The 18,603-nt window shown below is 32.8% G+C and overlaps 1 protein-coding gene across 1 annotated transcript in view; it reads left to right on the top strand.

Moving 5' to 3' along the window:
- The window catches only part of LOC134268645 (inositol polyphosphate-5-phosphatase A-like), a 30,269-nt gene continuing 11,666 nt past the window's right edge, over positions 1-18,603 (top strand). Inside the window, 9 exon segments of the mRNA XM_062750900.1 lie at positions 1-309; positions 1,772-1,813; positions 2,037-2,137; positions 8,560-8,647; positions 9,829-9,892; positions 11,612-11,643; positions 12,471-12,542; positions 12,946-12,998; positions 13,538-13,601. Of these exon segments, the coding sequence (XP_062606884.1) occupies positions 238-309; positions 1,772-1,813; positions 2,037-2,137; positions 8,560-8,647; positions 9,829-9,892; positions 11,612-11,643; positions 12,471-12,542; positions 12,946-12,998; positions 13,538-13,601 (588 nt within the window). The 5' untranslated portion in view covers positions 1-237.

The following is an 18,603-nucleotide window of genomic DNA, read 5'->3' as shown; positions in this document are numbered from 1 at the left end:
TCGTATACACTTGTATGTTTCCTGTATGCATTACTTACCTTGGATGAAGAGTTGGCTTTCCTGACAGATGGCGCGAACTCTACCGGAAATGACGTCAAATATTTGCTGGCATGCAAAGGCGGAGCGAATGGATTAAATGAAAATATGGGATAGATCATGAAAACATGGATATGTAGTGAAAGTTATCAAAGTGAAATTTTTGCGATGCAAATCTTTAAATTTAGTGGATGAATTCTAATGCTTAAAATGGATGGAAGTTACACGAGGGTGCTACTGGTTAGCGCAAATGTCGGGTCTATTTTTGAGGACGTACGTACTTTTACGTTCATGCACTCTATATAAACAATAATTCTGAGTATCTTTACCCTATAAAAATGGGTACTTTTATGAATTGTTTACACGTATGTCATATACTGTTAACTATAACACTTCGGTTGCTAATACTCAGCATATTTGTATTGGACAGGGGTTGATAGTCACAGATCAGTGAAATCAGTGTGAAATTGAAATACTTTCACACGCTTCTAGCTACTTCACACCATGACACGTTTAATGTGTGCGAGAATGATATGTGTTAAAAGTAAGGGTTATTGTAAATTGCTCATTCTCCAATTTTCATGAAATTTTAAGCATGTTTTATGATTAATTAAACTCCATTTGTTACATTTCATCAGGAAATTTATCTATACCTTCCTCTGTGATTCAGTGCACTTAAAACTTGTATTCACCTTAGTAAACAAATATTGTTCTCAAGATGTCACAAAAACAATTCTTGTTTTTCACATTCTGACATTTTTATAGCCATTTTGGCCTTTGCATGGACTTAATTAGTAGGTTGATTTCAATTATTATCACACATTTGTCAATGGCCAGTGCTAAATTGATCCTTTTGATACTGGTAGTAAATTAAAACTTTTAATTACTTTTAACTTTTAATGTCTCCTCACTCACCTGCCTGGTTTATGTGGTAATAAGAGCTTAAATTGCTCTGGTGTTGCGGAGTTATAATTTATCCTTATGTCGCAGGTTTGAATCCCACTGTATATAATCCACATTGCAGTAGGTGCTGTCAGGAAAAAGATCACTCACTGGCTGCTCAATCATGGTCATTAGTTTTGAGTAAAGTTTTTAAATTTTCAGCCCACCATCCGATGCTCCACCAAGTGGTAGTGTTCTAATTAATGACTTATGTATATGGAAAAAATGGAAGGTCAAGGAATTTTCAACAAAATGTATTGCCATATGTACTGCAGTATTTTCAATAGAGTTGAAACAATCGATCCATCAAAATATTTTTCAAGATTTGCTTTGAGCACTGATTATACTCCTTATCTTAGTAGTAATTATGTTTATTTTTAAATCAGCACATGCCCCTGATAGGCTGTATTTCCTATAAATTGCCGATTTCAGTGTTTGTTTTCTTTATATTTAAATTATTTTATACTATATGCTTACAAATTTATTTTAAATACATTCCAATACAGAAAAGGATTAAATGACATAAATCAGAAAACAGGCCTTTCACTGGGAATAAACGTAATTTGAAAAAACTTGTTGTGTTGTGCGTGATGTTTTGGGTATAGGTAAATATGGCGATGAAGAAGTTGCCTCTCCCATTAGTATATAGGTCCCTGTTATGTGTTATTAATGAAAAAATATTCAATTTTTAATTTGGAAGTTTAACTGTTGTGTTAATCATCTATTATATCAAGATTCTGAAGATTTTTTTTTTTCATCTAGATAATAAATTTCTGTTTTATTTCAATTTCAGCCAGAGCATATGTTGAAATTGTGGCTAAGGGAGTTCTTAAAAGTAAGTATACCTTGATATGTTCCATGGATATATGTGAATAATTTTCATTGATTCAGTTTGAGTATCTTAATTTACATAAAAGATAATGAAGCAAGAGGGTCACACAATATTGTCATTTGGTTTGTACAACAGGTTTCTGTCAAAAATGCCTTTATCTTTAACATAAAATTAAAGTCAGATTCCATGAGAGTATACTATTTAGGTAGTGCTTCCTGTGTTTCAGTGTGTTGCTCATTATGAACCAGAATTTGTGGCCCTGCACTGTCAGGAGGTGGGAGGAAAGAACTATGAGGCCTCAATGCAGCATGTCAACCAGTTTGTCAAGTAAGTGTGTAGCACTGGTGGTGGATCTAGTATTATTCTGTAAATTAGATATATAAAAGATACCTGTCTATCAGGTAGTGAATAATGAAGTCTCAAACAGGACTTGAACCCAGGGCCCTTATACCATGCCAGCACTCTTAACTACTGAGCTAGAGTCCAGATATATACTGACTGATATTCACACATGTTAACACAGTAATAAATATATCCCCATCTTTGTAGAAACAATACCTAAACTGGTGAATGTTAGGAATTTTAGAAATGCTGTAAAGCATGTTCCAAGGGAAAAGTGAGTTTTGTAGGTTGAGTGCGAAATGTAACAGGTTAAAAATCAAGTCTCATCAAGGATTCAAAACTAGGGCCTCTTGTGTATCATGTATGTACTCCATATCAAGCTAAATGATACTCTAACCACTGAGTTATTCAAGAGTCAGGTGTATTATAAGTGTATAACTGTGTTCAGGTATCCTGAACATGTACCTTTCTGACTTTGGTATGACTCTAGTTGGTAGCTTTAATAGTAAGTAAGGACTTACAAAATTGTTAATTAGAGGCATCCTTGTCATACATTATGTAATACCACATGACCAGGGTGATTCTTATTAACAATTTTGTAATCCATGTGTATAACATGTAAATTTTGAATATGCATTACATAGATATTGATTTAGTAAGCTGCTAGATGAAGTACTGTATTCATGCAAACATCCCATAATAGCAGCTTCAGAAGGCATCATAAGGACTTAAAGGTGTTGGCTCAGACATCTTATTCCCTCAGAGCTTCTGCATCTCACATGTGTGGAACATTTAGAATAAACCATGCTGCTGATGACATAAGGTTTTGCTTAAAACAGCACAATTTTTGTTTGAAAAGAACAAATTACTTCAATAATTATCAAAGCAGGGTTACAGATAACAATTATAGCATTATAGGCCACGTAAAGCCTTATCCCGGATTTTATTATTGACCTAGATTTTAGTTGTCAATAGTAACATGAAAGTTTCTTACTAAGTTTGTACAATATTTTTAGACATTGTATTAAGTGACAGTAATTAAAGAGGTAAGAATAAAATGTAAATTTCATTCATTCATACTTTGCCCATTCATTGAAGTTTTCTAACTACTTAAACTTAAAACATGTCAAATTTTCAGTGTGATCTCTTGTGGTGAAAGTGGAGGGGACTATTCAGTTTCCTCCATATGTTTCCAACTGTCTAGCCTGCCATCTCCCTCTGTCTGTCTGTCTGTCTATTTATTTCCCTCTGTCTGTCTAGCTGTCTGTCTAGCTGTAAGTATTTCTATCCATCTCCCTCTGTCTGTCTGTCTGCCTGTTAGATTTCTATCCATCTCCCTTCATCTCTCTATTTGTTTTTCCATCTTTCTTTGTCAGTCAGTCTAGTTGTACATCTCCTTCTGTCTGTCTAGCTGTACATCTCCTTCTATGTCTGTTAGTATGTATATCCATCTCCCTCTATTAGTCTGTCTGTCTTTCCATCTCCCTCTGTCAGTCTGTCACTTCTGTCTGTCTATCTCCCTCTATGTCTGTTCGTCTGTCTATCTCTTACAACAATTTTATTTCAAAGTGGCATTTTTGTCATTTGAAGTGGTCAATTTGGCCAGTAGCTGGTTCTTAGGGAAAACACTGATACTCTCAGAATGCTTTTTCCATTTGTGTCGTGGGGCAAGGGCTTTGAAAAAACCCTTTTTAATTGAATCTGAAAATGATGGTAGATCTGGACAAACAAACTGATGAAACAAGAATATTGACAGTTCTTTTTAAAATCAACTTTTGCAAGTTATATCATCCTGTCAGCAAATTTATCATTATAATAAAATGCTGTTTGACATGTATATTTAAATTATAAGTGAGGCCATTATTTACACAATGAATTGTCTACAGATTTTCTGATTTTCATGATCATTACAAGAATACCCAGTGCTGTAACCAGTCAGCAGGGGATGCTCACTCCTCCTCTGTGGCAGCTGATCTCACCTCTGATGTTTAAAAGCTTTATGTTTGTTCTAATTCTGATTTGTATTCAGTATTTTCTGAATGGACTTTTGAGCTTGAGTTTTATTTGTTATCTCCTTATTTCATCTTAAAGTCCAAATAGACAAAGCCAATATTCTGCAGCTAAATGTTTGCTGATGAATAACTGTTAAAAAATACCTGCCCAGTAAATTCTATACCTGCTTTGTTGAGATGCTACCTGCATTGTTGAGATGCAATGTGGTTACCTGTACTAACAATTGTCAGAAATTCAAGTGAGTGCATGCAGATCTGCATTTGCCATGTAAAGCAGGCAACAAGATTATAAATTTCATCAATTCTGCGATGATTGATGCATGTTTACATGTTCTTATATTGTGCAGGTCTAATGCTTTGGAGAACAATTGATTCTCGATTTAGCAGACACATAATTCTAGTCAATGTACAATATGTCCTAGTATACTACCTGATGCTATCGGTGTGATTGACCTTACTTTGTACACATTGTTATGACATATACCTGTATTACCTGTCTCTGTAACAGCATGTAATAGTGGGCTGAATTGGCTGTATATACATACGAAACTGTTGTTATGCAGTCTTATCTAATCACCCGTACCTACATGTTGATGCCTACTGACACACACATGTGTTTCAGAAAAATAGACCTGAAATTGCCAGTCTGATATACAGATTATGTATGACTGTCATTGTAAACTTGTTCTGCTTCACCAGGGAATGTTTGACTGCATGTATTTAATAAACATTAAATATATAGATATAAAGGTTAGATAGTGTATATGCCTGTGGAAATTACCCAGTATATATACAAGGATAAGTTGTATAAAACATGTAAAATTTGAACTAATTTACCAAATGTGTGAAGCATTATGGATGAATGGCTCAGTGATTTGCCACACAGATTAACATTTTAGTCTAAAATGTCAGAAATAGTCCTGGGTCCTGGGAAATAGACTGATCTCAATCAGACATTGTCTGTCTCAGAAAATATCATATATATATTTCACACATCAGCTACACATATTGTCACTTCTCCCTCAAACCAAGAAAGATAGTGATCCACTCTAGAAAAGTCATATTTACTTTAAATTTCCCATATCAATATCGAAATTAAAATGTTTCAAAAAAATGTTTGCTCGCTCTCTCAGGATAAAGTAATTTGGTAGATAGGTAGGCGAATTTAAAAAACAAAAAAAAAAAACCAAAAAACTGCAGATATTTATTTAAGAAGTTGATAATTAAATGAAACAATTTGGGAATAAAAAATTGTTACACAAATTTTCGTGTTGTGTTACTAATACATGTCACCCTTGGCGAGGCATTAAGTTTTAGAATGTATATAAGTATACCTGTTTTATGTCAAATTATGTGCCAGATTTGTAAAATTTATAAATGCCTGTCTGGAAAATCTGAAAATAGACAATTCGTGATGGATTAGAGAAATCTTGGTATCTTAGCGCAGATGGATTAGAGAAATCCTCCATATATCTGTAATGAGAGTGAAGAGTTTGGAACTCCTCCAGACACACAACACTAACTGTTACTGCTGTCTGTCTTAAGGAATTCTAGTAGCAGATGCAGTACTGCCCTCTTTTAAAAGCTTTTTAAAATCACTTATCAACTGTTTCACTGTGTTCATTTTTTTTAAAAAGTTACTTTTTGTGAGTTAAGTGACATTGGCACAGCAGATTTTCTGTTCATGATGATTATGTATTCATAGATAGTATTCATTTGATGTGTATATGAGGTTTCATGTATTTTACACCACAAGAAATGTCTTAATGCACATCTGTTTAACTTCAGGTAAACCACTCATTTTGTGTATCTAAATTGTAATACAATAGTCATGTTATATATCATTCAGTTCTCAAGTAATACCGTATAAACAGAATTTTTAGCGAGGATTTAATTTAGGCATTATTAGCGAGAGTGCTAAGATCGCTAAAATTGAATATCGCTAAAAATCAATTGCGTTTTATTTGTTATAGCTTCTTAAGTGAGCATTTGTAAATCGCCAAAATTACATCTCGCTAAAAATAAAATAACAGTTTTTAAGGACAAATCACTAAATTTGTGTCTTGCTAAAATTTCCACTTATACGGTATATATATGTTTTAACTACATGGATCATATATAAATTCATTTACCGGTATGTTGAAATTTTCATCTGACTCAAAACTTGATAATGAAACCAAATAATGGTAAAATAAATACAGAACTAGCAGAATGGAGAACTAAATATGGTGTAGAAATCAGGTCACTATTATAACCTACTTTGCATCTGGCTCCAAAATAGTCCATATTATATACTTAATAAATTCTTCACTTTGAAGGCAGAAAAAATGACAGAATGGTATCAGTGAACATTTACATCGAAAAGTATACACAATGTATTTACCCAATTTATGTTCTCTATATACATATAAAATACTAGACGTACATCTGTAGTTAATTACACAAATCTGTGTAATGATGCTAATTGCAACACAGTATACTATATCATGAATTCTTCATCTACTACACTTAGGTGTAATTGGTAAAAGTTTACATATGAATTATGTAGAAGAATAACAAATGTGTAACAGAGTTATACAGTTATATAAAGTTACAACAGAACTGGTTTAGATTTTGTTAATAAAAGTATAATAACTTAATGTCAATGTCAGCTCCTAGCTATTAAAGTGAGGAGGCTGCTATGCTAAATACTACTGTAACATAAATATATAGATTTACCTTTGTATATGTAGGTACAGTCATTTTATTAATCCAGTTAGTAGAAAGAAGCATCAATTACTTGCAAAAACCTAGGTTATTGTAGTATAGTAAAACTAGTTGATTCACCAACTAGGTGAAAGTCATAATTAAGACATTAAATCTCACTCATCTTTCTGTTAAATAGTCTGTCACAAAAACTTAAACCTTGGTCATAACTTATGAATGAGATATTTAACTTAGGATAGACTTTCATATTTCACATGTGTATTACCTGTTACAAGACTTCTCAGACTCCAAGTATCATACAGTAAAACACACTTATAGCTAAAATACTTATAATGATATGCTGCTTATAGGTAAATGATATTTATTCCCAATGACTTTTAAATGTAACATAAATTTATTGGATCCATGTAATTCATTACGCTTATAACAATTAAGCAAAATTGTCCGCCCCTGGCACTTCTTTATAAGTCTGTTTTTCTGTACTTCCATTTTAGACCAAATAACGCTTGGTATCTAGAGATATTCAATCATTTATCTATTCAAACATTTTATACTATGTTATATATCATGCCATTGTTACAACGCACTTTGAAAAATTACGCACTTTGAAAAAATTTTTCAAAGTGCGTTAAAATTTGGGACCAAGCTAACGCACTTTGAATTTTTTGACAGTTTAAACCATATTAACGCACTTTGAAAAAAAATGTAAAGATTATCAATTTTCCTTCAAATAATCGGTATGATAAAAAACAAATTCTGGTTTTATAATTTTTTCATAATAAAGTCACAGTAGGACCTGAGATATTGACGTTTTAAATATTTAAGGTTTTGATAAGATAAAAGTGAAAATGAAAGGGTCTTGAAAAAAAGACTGACGATTGTTTAAGTTCATTAATTCGTTTCTTCTTTTTTTTAATTCTAGTCTTTGATAAGCAGATGTAAAGGTGTATAGGGGGCAATAACAGAGGACAGCTTCAAGCAACTTAGCATTTATCATAATAAAAAGGGACCAATTTGATTGTTCAAAACTATGAAAATTCTTTCTCTCTCATAATATACTTAAAAATTTCTTGTTTTCATCTGTTTTACTCATTTATTATTGAAAATTTTCAACGTCATACCAGTTAGGTAAATACATAATTATATGAATGCTTTGAGTATAGCATAGACATCGAATATACTGGGCGAAGGGCCAGGGGAGACAAGTTTATTTTGGAAAGATATATACATCGTATAAGCATTGAAAATGCACATTTTTAGGTTTATTGCTCCCCTCCCCAGTTTGTTACCGACACCTATGTATTGGAAAGATAAAGATTTGGACTGCAGCAGGAGTTAAATCAATTCATTTTTGAGGTTAGGGTTAGGCTTATTTTTTGAAAGACACAAATAAAATCTTTCCATGACTAAAATATGATTTTTTTTCAAAGTGCGTTAAGTGTCTCCATGGTAAAATATATTGATGTAGAATCAGCACTTTGAAAAATTTTTTCAAAGTGCGTTACAGTTAGACAAAAATTTTTTCAAAGTGCAGTGATATTGTCCCAATTTTAACGCACTTTGAAAAAATTTTTCAAAGTGCGTAATTTTTTCAAAGTGCGTTGCCACATGCCATCCCTCTCCTGAACAGAGGAAAATAATTTTTTGACATTTAAAGGTGTACTTAACTTCTGTAATTATGTTTTCTAGGGCCATGTTAGGTTGTGAAGAACTTCAGAAGTACGACAGAGCTCGAGTGTTTCTAGATGAGGATTATACTGCAGCAGACAAGTTTACAGTAAGACACAAATATATTGCTGCACACAAGTTTTCAATAAGATACATATACTTAGTCCTAGGAATATACTGCAGCAGACAAGTTTACAGTAAGACACAAATAAGTTTACAATAAGATACATATACTTAGTCCTATGAATATACTGTAGCAGCCAGGTTTACAATTAAACACATATACTTAGTCCTCGGAATATACTGCAGCAGTCAAGTTTACAGTAATACACATAAACTTAGTCTTAGGAATATACCACAGTAAAGTTTACAGTAAGACAAATAGCACACAATTACAGGACAGATTTTGTATAGATTTTAGTTAGTCCTAGGATAATACTGCAGCAGATAAGTTTACAGAAAATGAAATAAATCAAACACAACACAGTAACAGGACAAAATTAATGTAGATTTAACACAATCATAAACAATTTTACAGAATGGTAGCTACTGGTATACATTCAGGACACTCAGACTTCATATAGGTCAAACACTACAATAGTTTTCAACATGTAAGTTACAGAATACATACAAGACAGACTTAGGGTTTTACACAATAGTAAATATTAAGATTTGGTTTTCATTTATAAAAATAAGTTCGATGACAAACTAATATTTTTCACACTTAAAAAATTATCTAATAATCTTCATGCAGTTTAATCAATATCTTGTTTTCCTTCTTTCTATCTCCCTTTTCATCCTTCCTTTTTCTGAACTAAATCTTACAGCTAGATAATCATGATAATTATAGATCAAACACATGCAAGGCAGACATAGGAGTAGAAACCATATGTTGTAATTTAACATAATTGTATTAATTTGATGTATTCTTAGCATTAATATCTTTAAAAACCATATATTAGCCTCAAAATCTAAATAGAAAGACATTTCTTTCAATCCATGCATTCTTAGACTGTCTGTGTTTATAATACATCTTTTCCAACCTTGGTAATCATTGTAATTGTAGTAATTTGATTGACTGAAAATGTAAGTCCACAATAAGTCAACAATATTTAACAGAAAATTAAAATGCCATGAAAATTTAAATATGTTTTGTATTGTAAACAATTTTTTATTAAATTTTTTTAAAATGTGCATTCCAGAAATTGAAATAAGGTGAATGTTAAGCTAAGAATAGACATTTATAAAGATATAAAAGTTAAGATATAGCATAAAAAAACTGTTTTGTAGGCTTTGGGAAACCTGTACTTCATTCATGAAAGCCTTGAGGATGTGTCAATATGGGATTTTGTGGGTAAGTTGGAGAGAAGGATATATTGCTACTTAGACGGGCAGAGAAGATTGCTACTATATTGATTACATCGCAAACAATCACCCAGGAAAGAAGAAATTCCTTTCTGTTGGCTTCAATAGCATAAACAGTGTTCTCAGAACAGTGTATAAAAAAAAATCTGTTGCCAAGTTCAATATTTGCAAATAATATTAATTGCAGTGAGTTGTGTATCAAATTTTACATCTAGTTTTCATAGAAAGTTCAATTAAGTCTAGTAGGAATCTTTGACTGAGAACAGTGAGGTCAGAATGCAGTGTACTATACATTTTAAGCTTTGGTGATCACAGACCTGTCACCAGAGGAGATCATTGGCAATTTATCTGTTTTTAGCTCACCTGAGCTAAAGGGCTCGTGAAGTTTGTCTGTTGTCTATCATTGTGATTTTTTTTTTTACTTTTTCATCATCTTCTCCAGAACCACTAGTCTAATTTCAACCAAACTTGACATAGCGTATCCTTGGGTTAAGGGAATTTTATTTCAATTCTAACCCTAATTCAAGTAGAGAAAACTTGAGAAATAGTAATATTTGTGTGGTGTCACTGATCCCTTGAGAAAGTGTGGGGAAATGGTGGGCAAACAAATGTTTACATAGGGATACATAGAAAAAAACTTTAGGAATATTCTCAAGTACAGCATAATTATAATTTGTCGTAATTATTTGGAAGTTGGGGTCAAGTTTGGCTTCAATGGGGGATCAAATATTTACAGGTATAGGACTATACATCGTGCACATAAGAAAAAAATATGTAAAAGGTTTTCTTCTCAATTAAAGGAAAGCCATGATTATTCCTATTTATGTGGAAAATTCTTCAGGCAGTGAAGATTCAAATTTCTTCACATTATGATCCTTCAGGGTTGGGTGATGCCACAATGGGTGTTCAAAGTAATTCATAGAAATTTGATGCATAGAAAAAAATATTTTAAAAACAGAAAAGACATAATTAGGCCATCTTTAAAAAATGTTTAGTACTAAGCCCTACCTGACTCGGGATAAAATAAAAGTTTAAATTTCAAACTTAGAGGACTAGAAGTAATATTGATGAAAAAGACTGAAATAGGGCAGTAATTTGTCTGGCGTTATTCTTTGTGCCTGCTGAAATGGTTAAGTGTCATTAAGAAAGTTCTTGTGTTACAACAAGGTTAATTAACATTGCAGAGATGACACTTCAATTTTGACGGCAACTTGTTACACAGACAGTCTATTCTGGTTTTATTAAAACATGACATGCGGGGGTGTTGTCGTGAAATAAATAGTTCTGGCCTAGATCATGTAGTTGTTATCTGATTTTTATGTTAATTTATGCTGATCTAGACATTTTCTAGGGCTGTATATTTAATTTAAAATATCCTTGTGGCACAAATTTTTGCTCTCTGAATTGAAACTACACATGACTATTTTAGATAGGGTATCGCTCATTTGAATTTTTAAATTATATGTCAACTGTTTAACGTATTCTTTTTTAATATTTTTTAATATTATATATTTAAGCTGTAAACGATTGACACATCAATATCAGCTCTCAATGTTTTAAGTACATGTAGTTATTCAATTTATGACTCATTTAATTAGCTAAGGGAATTCTCAGTGCATAAGGGACAACTGATGGTGATAATGGAGTCTTGAGAAACAAAAAAATGTCTTTTATACATTTGATGCTAATTTCCCTTTTTTTTTTACAGAGTGCAAGTTCATTGCTGTGGAAGGAAGGGAGGTAATTTGAAGTAGCATTGCAGTACTTATATACAAAATGATTGATTATTTCAACACAAATTTCTGAAGGTTCAGTTCTTTAATTTATGGCAGCTTTACATACATTGACAGCTCCAGCAAATAAAATCAGGATAGCATGAAACATTGCTTTAGGAGATGATCTGAATTTCTCTTCCAGGCAATTTCCTCAAGCATTTACTGGCCAAGGTCATTTAACTCGAAATTCTGTAACTTAAAAAAAAACCAACAAACTCTTCGAATTTTATTGTTATGCTTGGTCAAATCACATCATGAATCATGATAATATTAGGAGATCTGCAATCACTGACCCTTATCAATTGATGATGTATCTTATTGGAAGGGGTGTTTCTTCACCCATAATAATCAAGGTAGATCTGATATTACATTAGAATTTTGACTGTATATAGATATGAATATGATCATGGCATGCACTGTGGGAGATTTGCGATCTTCAAACCTTGTCAACTGATATAATTTGAGAGGAAGGTGACTTTATTCCATATATGAGAAAAGCTGTATACAAAGTCCTGTCATATGTCAAGGTCATGCATATCCAGCATAATGTGAGACAATAAGTTGATGTCAGAGGTTAAATTGTTATTGTATTCTTTATATCAGTCTGGATGAACTTTGACCTTTGTATTTTGTAAGCATAAAAGACAAAGAACATTTAATTAAAATTTATAAAAATATAAAACTGTAATAAGTTTTTTTATGATTCTGAACTCTCAAGGTGTTGCCGCAGTATGTGATTATGAATTAAGTGGTTTGATTTGTTGAACACACAAAGTCAATTTTCTGTTTTAGGTCTTGTCTGGAAATATAGAGAATGTTCAAATTAAAGAGAAGGCCAAATTCCCACAAGACTTTTTCCCTGAGGTAATCTCTATATTACTGCTGTTGCAGCAAAGAAGTTATTGATTTTGAATTGAAGACTTGGCAGTAAATTTCTGTATAACCATGGTAGTTCTTGTTCCAAGAGAAAAATTTATGAGTTATATTTGCATGCTGTTTAAATTTGATGTAGATTTTATCAGAGAGTTGGTAATCACCTATACTGAAACATTTTATAAAGCAGGTTATGGATGAACAGACACTTGAAAAATCTGCTCATCATCATATTATTCTGAGAGAGAAATCAGATAATAGAATGCTTTAAATGTATTTAACGATGCGATGCTAGCTCTCTATATCAAATCTTAATCTTCTTTAATGTTCAACTTTATAATTGATTTCCTAAGCATGTCAACTTTATATTTTCTTTTGTGTTTTTTTTATCTAGTTCAAATGGTCAAGGAAAGGTTTTATACGGACAAGATGGAATATTAAAAATTGGTAATTTATTTGCATGATGTTATTCAATACCAAAAAAATCCTGACTATACAAATATGCAATGAAAAATATAAACACCCAATTAAATCTTCCATTACTTTGATGTACTGATTTACTGAACATAATTTTCCAATTAAATAAAAATTGAATTTGTTTAGATATGAAATGTAGAATACCCTGCTGTTAATTAAAGATAAAGTGCCCTCTTGGAAACGATGTTATAAAGTGCAAGTTCTGCTGCATATTTTGATCTATAATCATCAAAGGAAGGATAGAAATAAGCTGGTTACATTTCTTCTAAATGGGTGCTGATGACAGAAATGAACCCAAATGCACTTTCCAATGTTATTTATTTAAAATGTTTATTCTAGCTTTCACCACTATTACACTGAATCAACTTCCAAGAGCATCATTGGATTTTTTTTATTCACAAAGTTAGCAGATGCACTACAAAGAATAAAAAAGCTTTAAACTTTCAAATAAAAAAAAATCAAAGACCGGAGAAGTTGTTGTGAAGTTATAATTATTTTTTTTTTTACAGTTTGTTTGACTTGGTAAACATTCATCTCTTCCATGATGCATCAAACATAGTGGCAATGCAAAGAGTAAGTATTTCACAAAGACATGTAAATTTAAATCATGATTATTATTTTTGTATTTTGAAATTCCTTCAGCAATAGACCTGTTTAGGAATGCACTCCCTCTTGTATATGGTGGTCACTTAGAGCCTGAATCAGAGGGGAATTTTCTCACATCATGTCATGCTTTTGAAATTTTGAAATATTCCAAGAAATGCCTGTATTCATGAGAATCTGAGATGCAAATATGATATCAAGGACAAATTCCCTGAAGTTAAATCTTCCCTAGGAAATCTTAAAGCTTAAAATGAGTTACCTGTCCAAGCACTTGAAATTTTATCAACTCTTAAATTCATAATGTATTATGATTAGGCGTTATTAAAAATATGTTTATTTACCCGACCCTATTTTTAATGGCAAACCTTTTTTTGAGCCACCAGTGAGCTTTTCTGATCAAATTTTGTCCGTCTGTCTAGCTGTCCGTCTGTCAACTTTTCACATTTTGGACTTCTTCTCAAGAACCACTGGGCCAATTTTGACCAAACTTGGCACAAAGCATCCTTGCGTAAAGGGAAATTTAAATTGTTAAAATGAAGGGCCAAGTCCCCTTACAAGGAGAGATAATCAAGAAAAGACAAAAATAGGGTGGGGTCATTAAAAAATCTTCTTCTCAAGAACCACTGGGCCAGAAAAGCTAAAACTTAAGTGGAAGCATCCTGGGGTAGTGTAGATTCTAAATTGTTCAAATCATGACCCCCGGGGGTAGGGCGGGGCCATAATGTGGAATCCAAGTTTTTCATAGAAATATATAGGAAAAATCTTTGAAAATCTTCTTCTCAAGATCCACTGGGCCAGAAAAGCTGAAACTTATGTAGAAGCATCCTGAGGTAGTGTAGATTCTAAATTGTTCAAATCATGACCCCCGGGGGTAGGGTGGGGCCATAATGGGGAATCAAAGTTTTACATAGAAATATATAGGAAAAATCTTTGAAAATCTTCTTCTCAAGAACCACTGGGCCAGAAAAGCTGAAGCTTATGTGCAGATGGAAGCATTCTGGGGTAGTGTAGATTTCAAAATGTCTAAATTATGATCAGTGGGGTAGGGTGGGGTCGCAATATGTATTACAAAGGGGAAATCTGGTAAAGAACAAAATGGTCAAAGTTTCTCAGGTGAGCGATGTGGCCCATGGGCCTCTTGTTTTTGTGGTAAGCATCCTGAGGTCTGGACTTTTTTCCTCAAATTTTGCATACACTGTCTCAGTATTTTTATAAAAGACTCTGAAAATGTTTTGATAAGAATTTCTCACATAATCAGAAATCTCCTGATGTGATTTGTGAGTATGCATGATCATACATGTTCTTTTTATCACATTTTAATTGATTGATGGAAAATTCACTAAGTTCTACATTACTGAATTTAATTTTCTCTCCATTGGCTTTCAAAGTTAAAAGTATTTCAACTCTACTCTAGCGATGAAGTGGTAGATTTGAAGGAGATTTAAATGGACTGGGTTTTAACATTAATTTTATTTTATTTTATTTTGAAGAAAGCCTTGTTATATGTTATTTAATATTGGCTCTGATACCCCGCTTTAAATCAGACTGATGGCTGTTGAAGTTTCCTTGATTGATCATGTTGATAACAAGTTTCAAGTTTTATGTTGCAGTAGTACAGGAAACAGATTCTGTCCTGAATATAGAAATTCTGGTGATATTAAATGCTTTAAAAAGATTAATAGCTGTTCTCCTAAATGTATATTAATAGAGCTTGAAGAAATGAACTTGTCATCATGCATAATTATGTAAAATATGTAAGACCTAAGACTTTTTTGGCATTTAATACAAAGCTAGCTGTCATTAAAACACTTTAGTTCCCATCATTTGTTCTGTGAACATTTATAATGGTAGGACAGTAGCATGTGTACTGCTATAAACCTGATAAGTGGTAGATAGTCCAGCCAGCAGATTCATGTGCACTAATTCTCTCCAAGTTTGATATTCTACACTTTGCGTGAAGATGACTAATGACATGGTACCGATCGGTTGGAGACTGGGAACAGATTATGATTTGTGCGTCCATCAGGATTATACTGAATATCTATTGATTTTAGATCACTGAGAGAAGGACAGAGATAACATAGAATATCATGTGGATAATTAGGAACAGAGCTCTGGTTATATAGCAGTTCAAAAACAGTAAACATGGAGTAAAACTCAACTTTGATTGACTGAATTGGCTAGACATTTGCTTATAAAAGACAGTGAGAGAAAGTGTTATGTCTTGCATGAACAGTCTCCAATAGTTTGAAGAACAAAATTTAGGTAAATCATTTAGGATGTTATGCAAGATGCATGTCCTTTAAATTGGATTAAAAATGCAGAAGCTATTTTTATCCTCTTAAGTGTTTGCCTGTGGGTGCAAAGTTATCCAATTTATGTCAACAAATTGAACTTCAGCATATACATACATGTATGAAGGGATCAGTATATAAAGATTGCTCAAAACGAAAAGCAAATCATATCTGCTAGCAAGATTGTCATTAGGAAAAACCTGCCTTAGTCCTAAATCAACAAACATATTTGATAAGAGAATTTGAACATATAAGACGGACACTAGGGGGTTAGAATATAAAAGTTTTCAAAAAAAAAAAAATAGAAAACTTCCAGACCCCCCTTATAACCCCCCTCCCCCCTTCCCAAGAGAATTTTTTATAAGGTATCCTTAAGTGGATACTACACTAGCTTGGGTAGCAATAAAGTTGTAACATATTATTGCCTTTGTCCCAGGTCAGATATCAGAGGACTGGAGAGACTTATACAGAGATATTTGTTTCTAATAGACTTGTGTAGAGTATCATGTAAACCTGTGTTAACTCTTCACATGCTCATTTTGTATTAATAATGGTAGAAAATAGTACTTCGGAACCATAAATTTTAAATACTGAACGTATTTTTAGGTCACCTGAGTAAACTCAGGTGACCTATTGCTATCTGTTTTCGTCCGTCGTCGTGCGTTGTGCGTTGTCCGTTAACATTTGAACATTTTCAGCTTCTTCTCTGCAACCATTGAACCAATTTCAACCAAATTTGGCACAAAGCATCTATTGGTGAAGGGGAACAAAAATTGTGAATTTCATGATCCCTGCCCCCCTGGGGCCTGAGGGGTGGGGCCAAAACCACTAAAATTAATGCAATCTTTAAAAATCTTCTTCTTTACTCCTGGACATCAAGTAGTCAAACTGTTTGCATGATTGTAACCAGCAATGAGTCCTCTACCAAAATTTTGAAATTCATGGCCCTGGGGTTAGGGGTTCTAGTGCTAGGGCGGGGCTAAATAAGTAGGTAGGGAAAATGCATTATTTCTTTGAAAATCTTCTTCTCTGCTCCTGGGTATTAAATAAACCAACTAAGTACATAGTTATGATGAGCAAGAGTGCCTCTACCAAAATTGTGAATTTTATGGCCCCAGAGTCAGGGGTTCTTGTGTTAGGGCGGGGCTCTATTGATTATATAGTGAAAATATATGAATTCTTTGAAAATCTTCTTCTCTGCTCCTGGGTATTAAATAAACTAACTAAGTACATAGTTATGATGAGCAAGAGTGCCTCTACCAAAATTGTGAATTTTATGGCCCCAGGGTCAGGGGTTCTTGTTTTAGGGTGGGGCTCTAATGATTATATAGTGAAATGCATGATTTCTTTGTACATCTTATCCTTTGCTCCTGGTTAATATGCTAATGATCTAATTACATATTTAAGGCCAGGATTTATTTTATTTTCAGTTTTACAAACCCTCCGCTCAAGGTTTTGAATTTTCAGAAAAAAATATTAAAAAATTTCTTTCCGATGTCAAATTTGAGTCGGGATCGAGATTTCAAATTTACGAACTTGCACTTCCAGTTTTACGATGAAACGGCGGGTAAATAAAGCTGAGAAGATAGCAAAATTCATCGATAAGAGTGCCATTCAAAGCATTTCACCCGTTCAAAGGACAAATAAAATGCTGACGACTTTGTTGCACAATATCATGCTGGTGAGATAATTATGTATTCGTTTCAAAAGTAACTGTCTGTAAATTATTTTCCTCCCCCAGGTTTTAAACTGCCCGTGGTAGCTATTGCATATTGCCAGCGACATTGTTTAGGTCTCTGTTATAGCTTACAGTCTGAGCATCATTCTTCAGAAAAGGGTTGCTTATGCATCAGATGTAATGAATATAATGAATAAAACTATGAGAGAAGTTAAGTCCATTTGAGGAAGAAATAAACAATAACCTGAAGAAATAAAAAAAAAAAAATTCAACTATTAAAAGGCAAGAATATACAAATATATACAGGCATGTAGTATCATTTGTATCAGCCAGAAAAATTATTTTACACTTAATTGAAAAAATGTTCACCCTACTCCCCAATACTCCCTGTCTGTTTTATGATAGGAATTATAATTTTAGAGATCAAGTAAATTTTAGAACAATGTCTACACATTCACCTAACACATATTTAAAAAATGAAGATATATTGAAAGACTTCTAAAGAATTGATTTTTTAAAATATATTTTGATCAACATCACAAAATTTATATAACTGGCCCAAACTGACAGATGATGAAATAAGCAATTAAATGTTCTACTTTCCTATTTGTAAGCATTATGTGTCCAGTGGTAAGGAGCCTATAAGGATAGCATAAAAAAAGAATGTACAAATGTTAATAATTGATTTATCAAAAAAAAATTTTATTTCCTTCTCCTTTGGGACTTTTTTATTCTCATGTTCAGAACTAAACCTAAACATTTAAAAAAAATGCTGGCCTTATAATGAAGAAAGGGGCCTCTTTCAAAATAGATAATTTCAGGACTGCTGGGTCAGGGGTACCAGGGGGGTACTTTGACTAAAAATAAATTAATGCTTTGAAATCTGCCCTTTGATAAGCAATGGTGCCTCTTTCAAAATTTGTGAATTTCATGGCTTTTGGATTAAAACACGAACCAAAAACAATCGCTGGAAAGTTGTTATATGATACTCAGGTGACCT

This window comes from Saccostrea cucullata, unplaced genomic scaffold, assembly GCF_032062105.1.
Source record: "Saccostrea cucullata isolate Sc308-1 unplaced genomic scaffold, CSIRO_AGI_Scuc_v1 ctg671, whole genome shotgun sequence".
NCBI lineage: Eukaryota > Metazoa > Mollusca > Bivalvia > Ostreida > Ostreidae > Saccostrea > Saccostrea cuccullata.
Note: the sequence above shows the minus strand (reverse complement) of the source record. Positions and strands in the feature narration are given on the sequence as shown.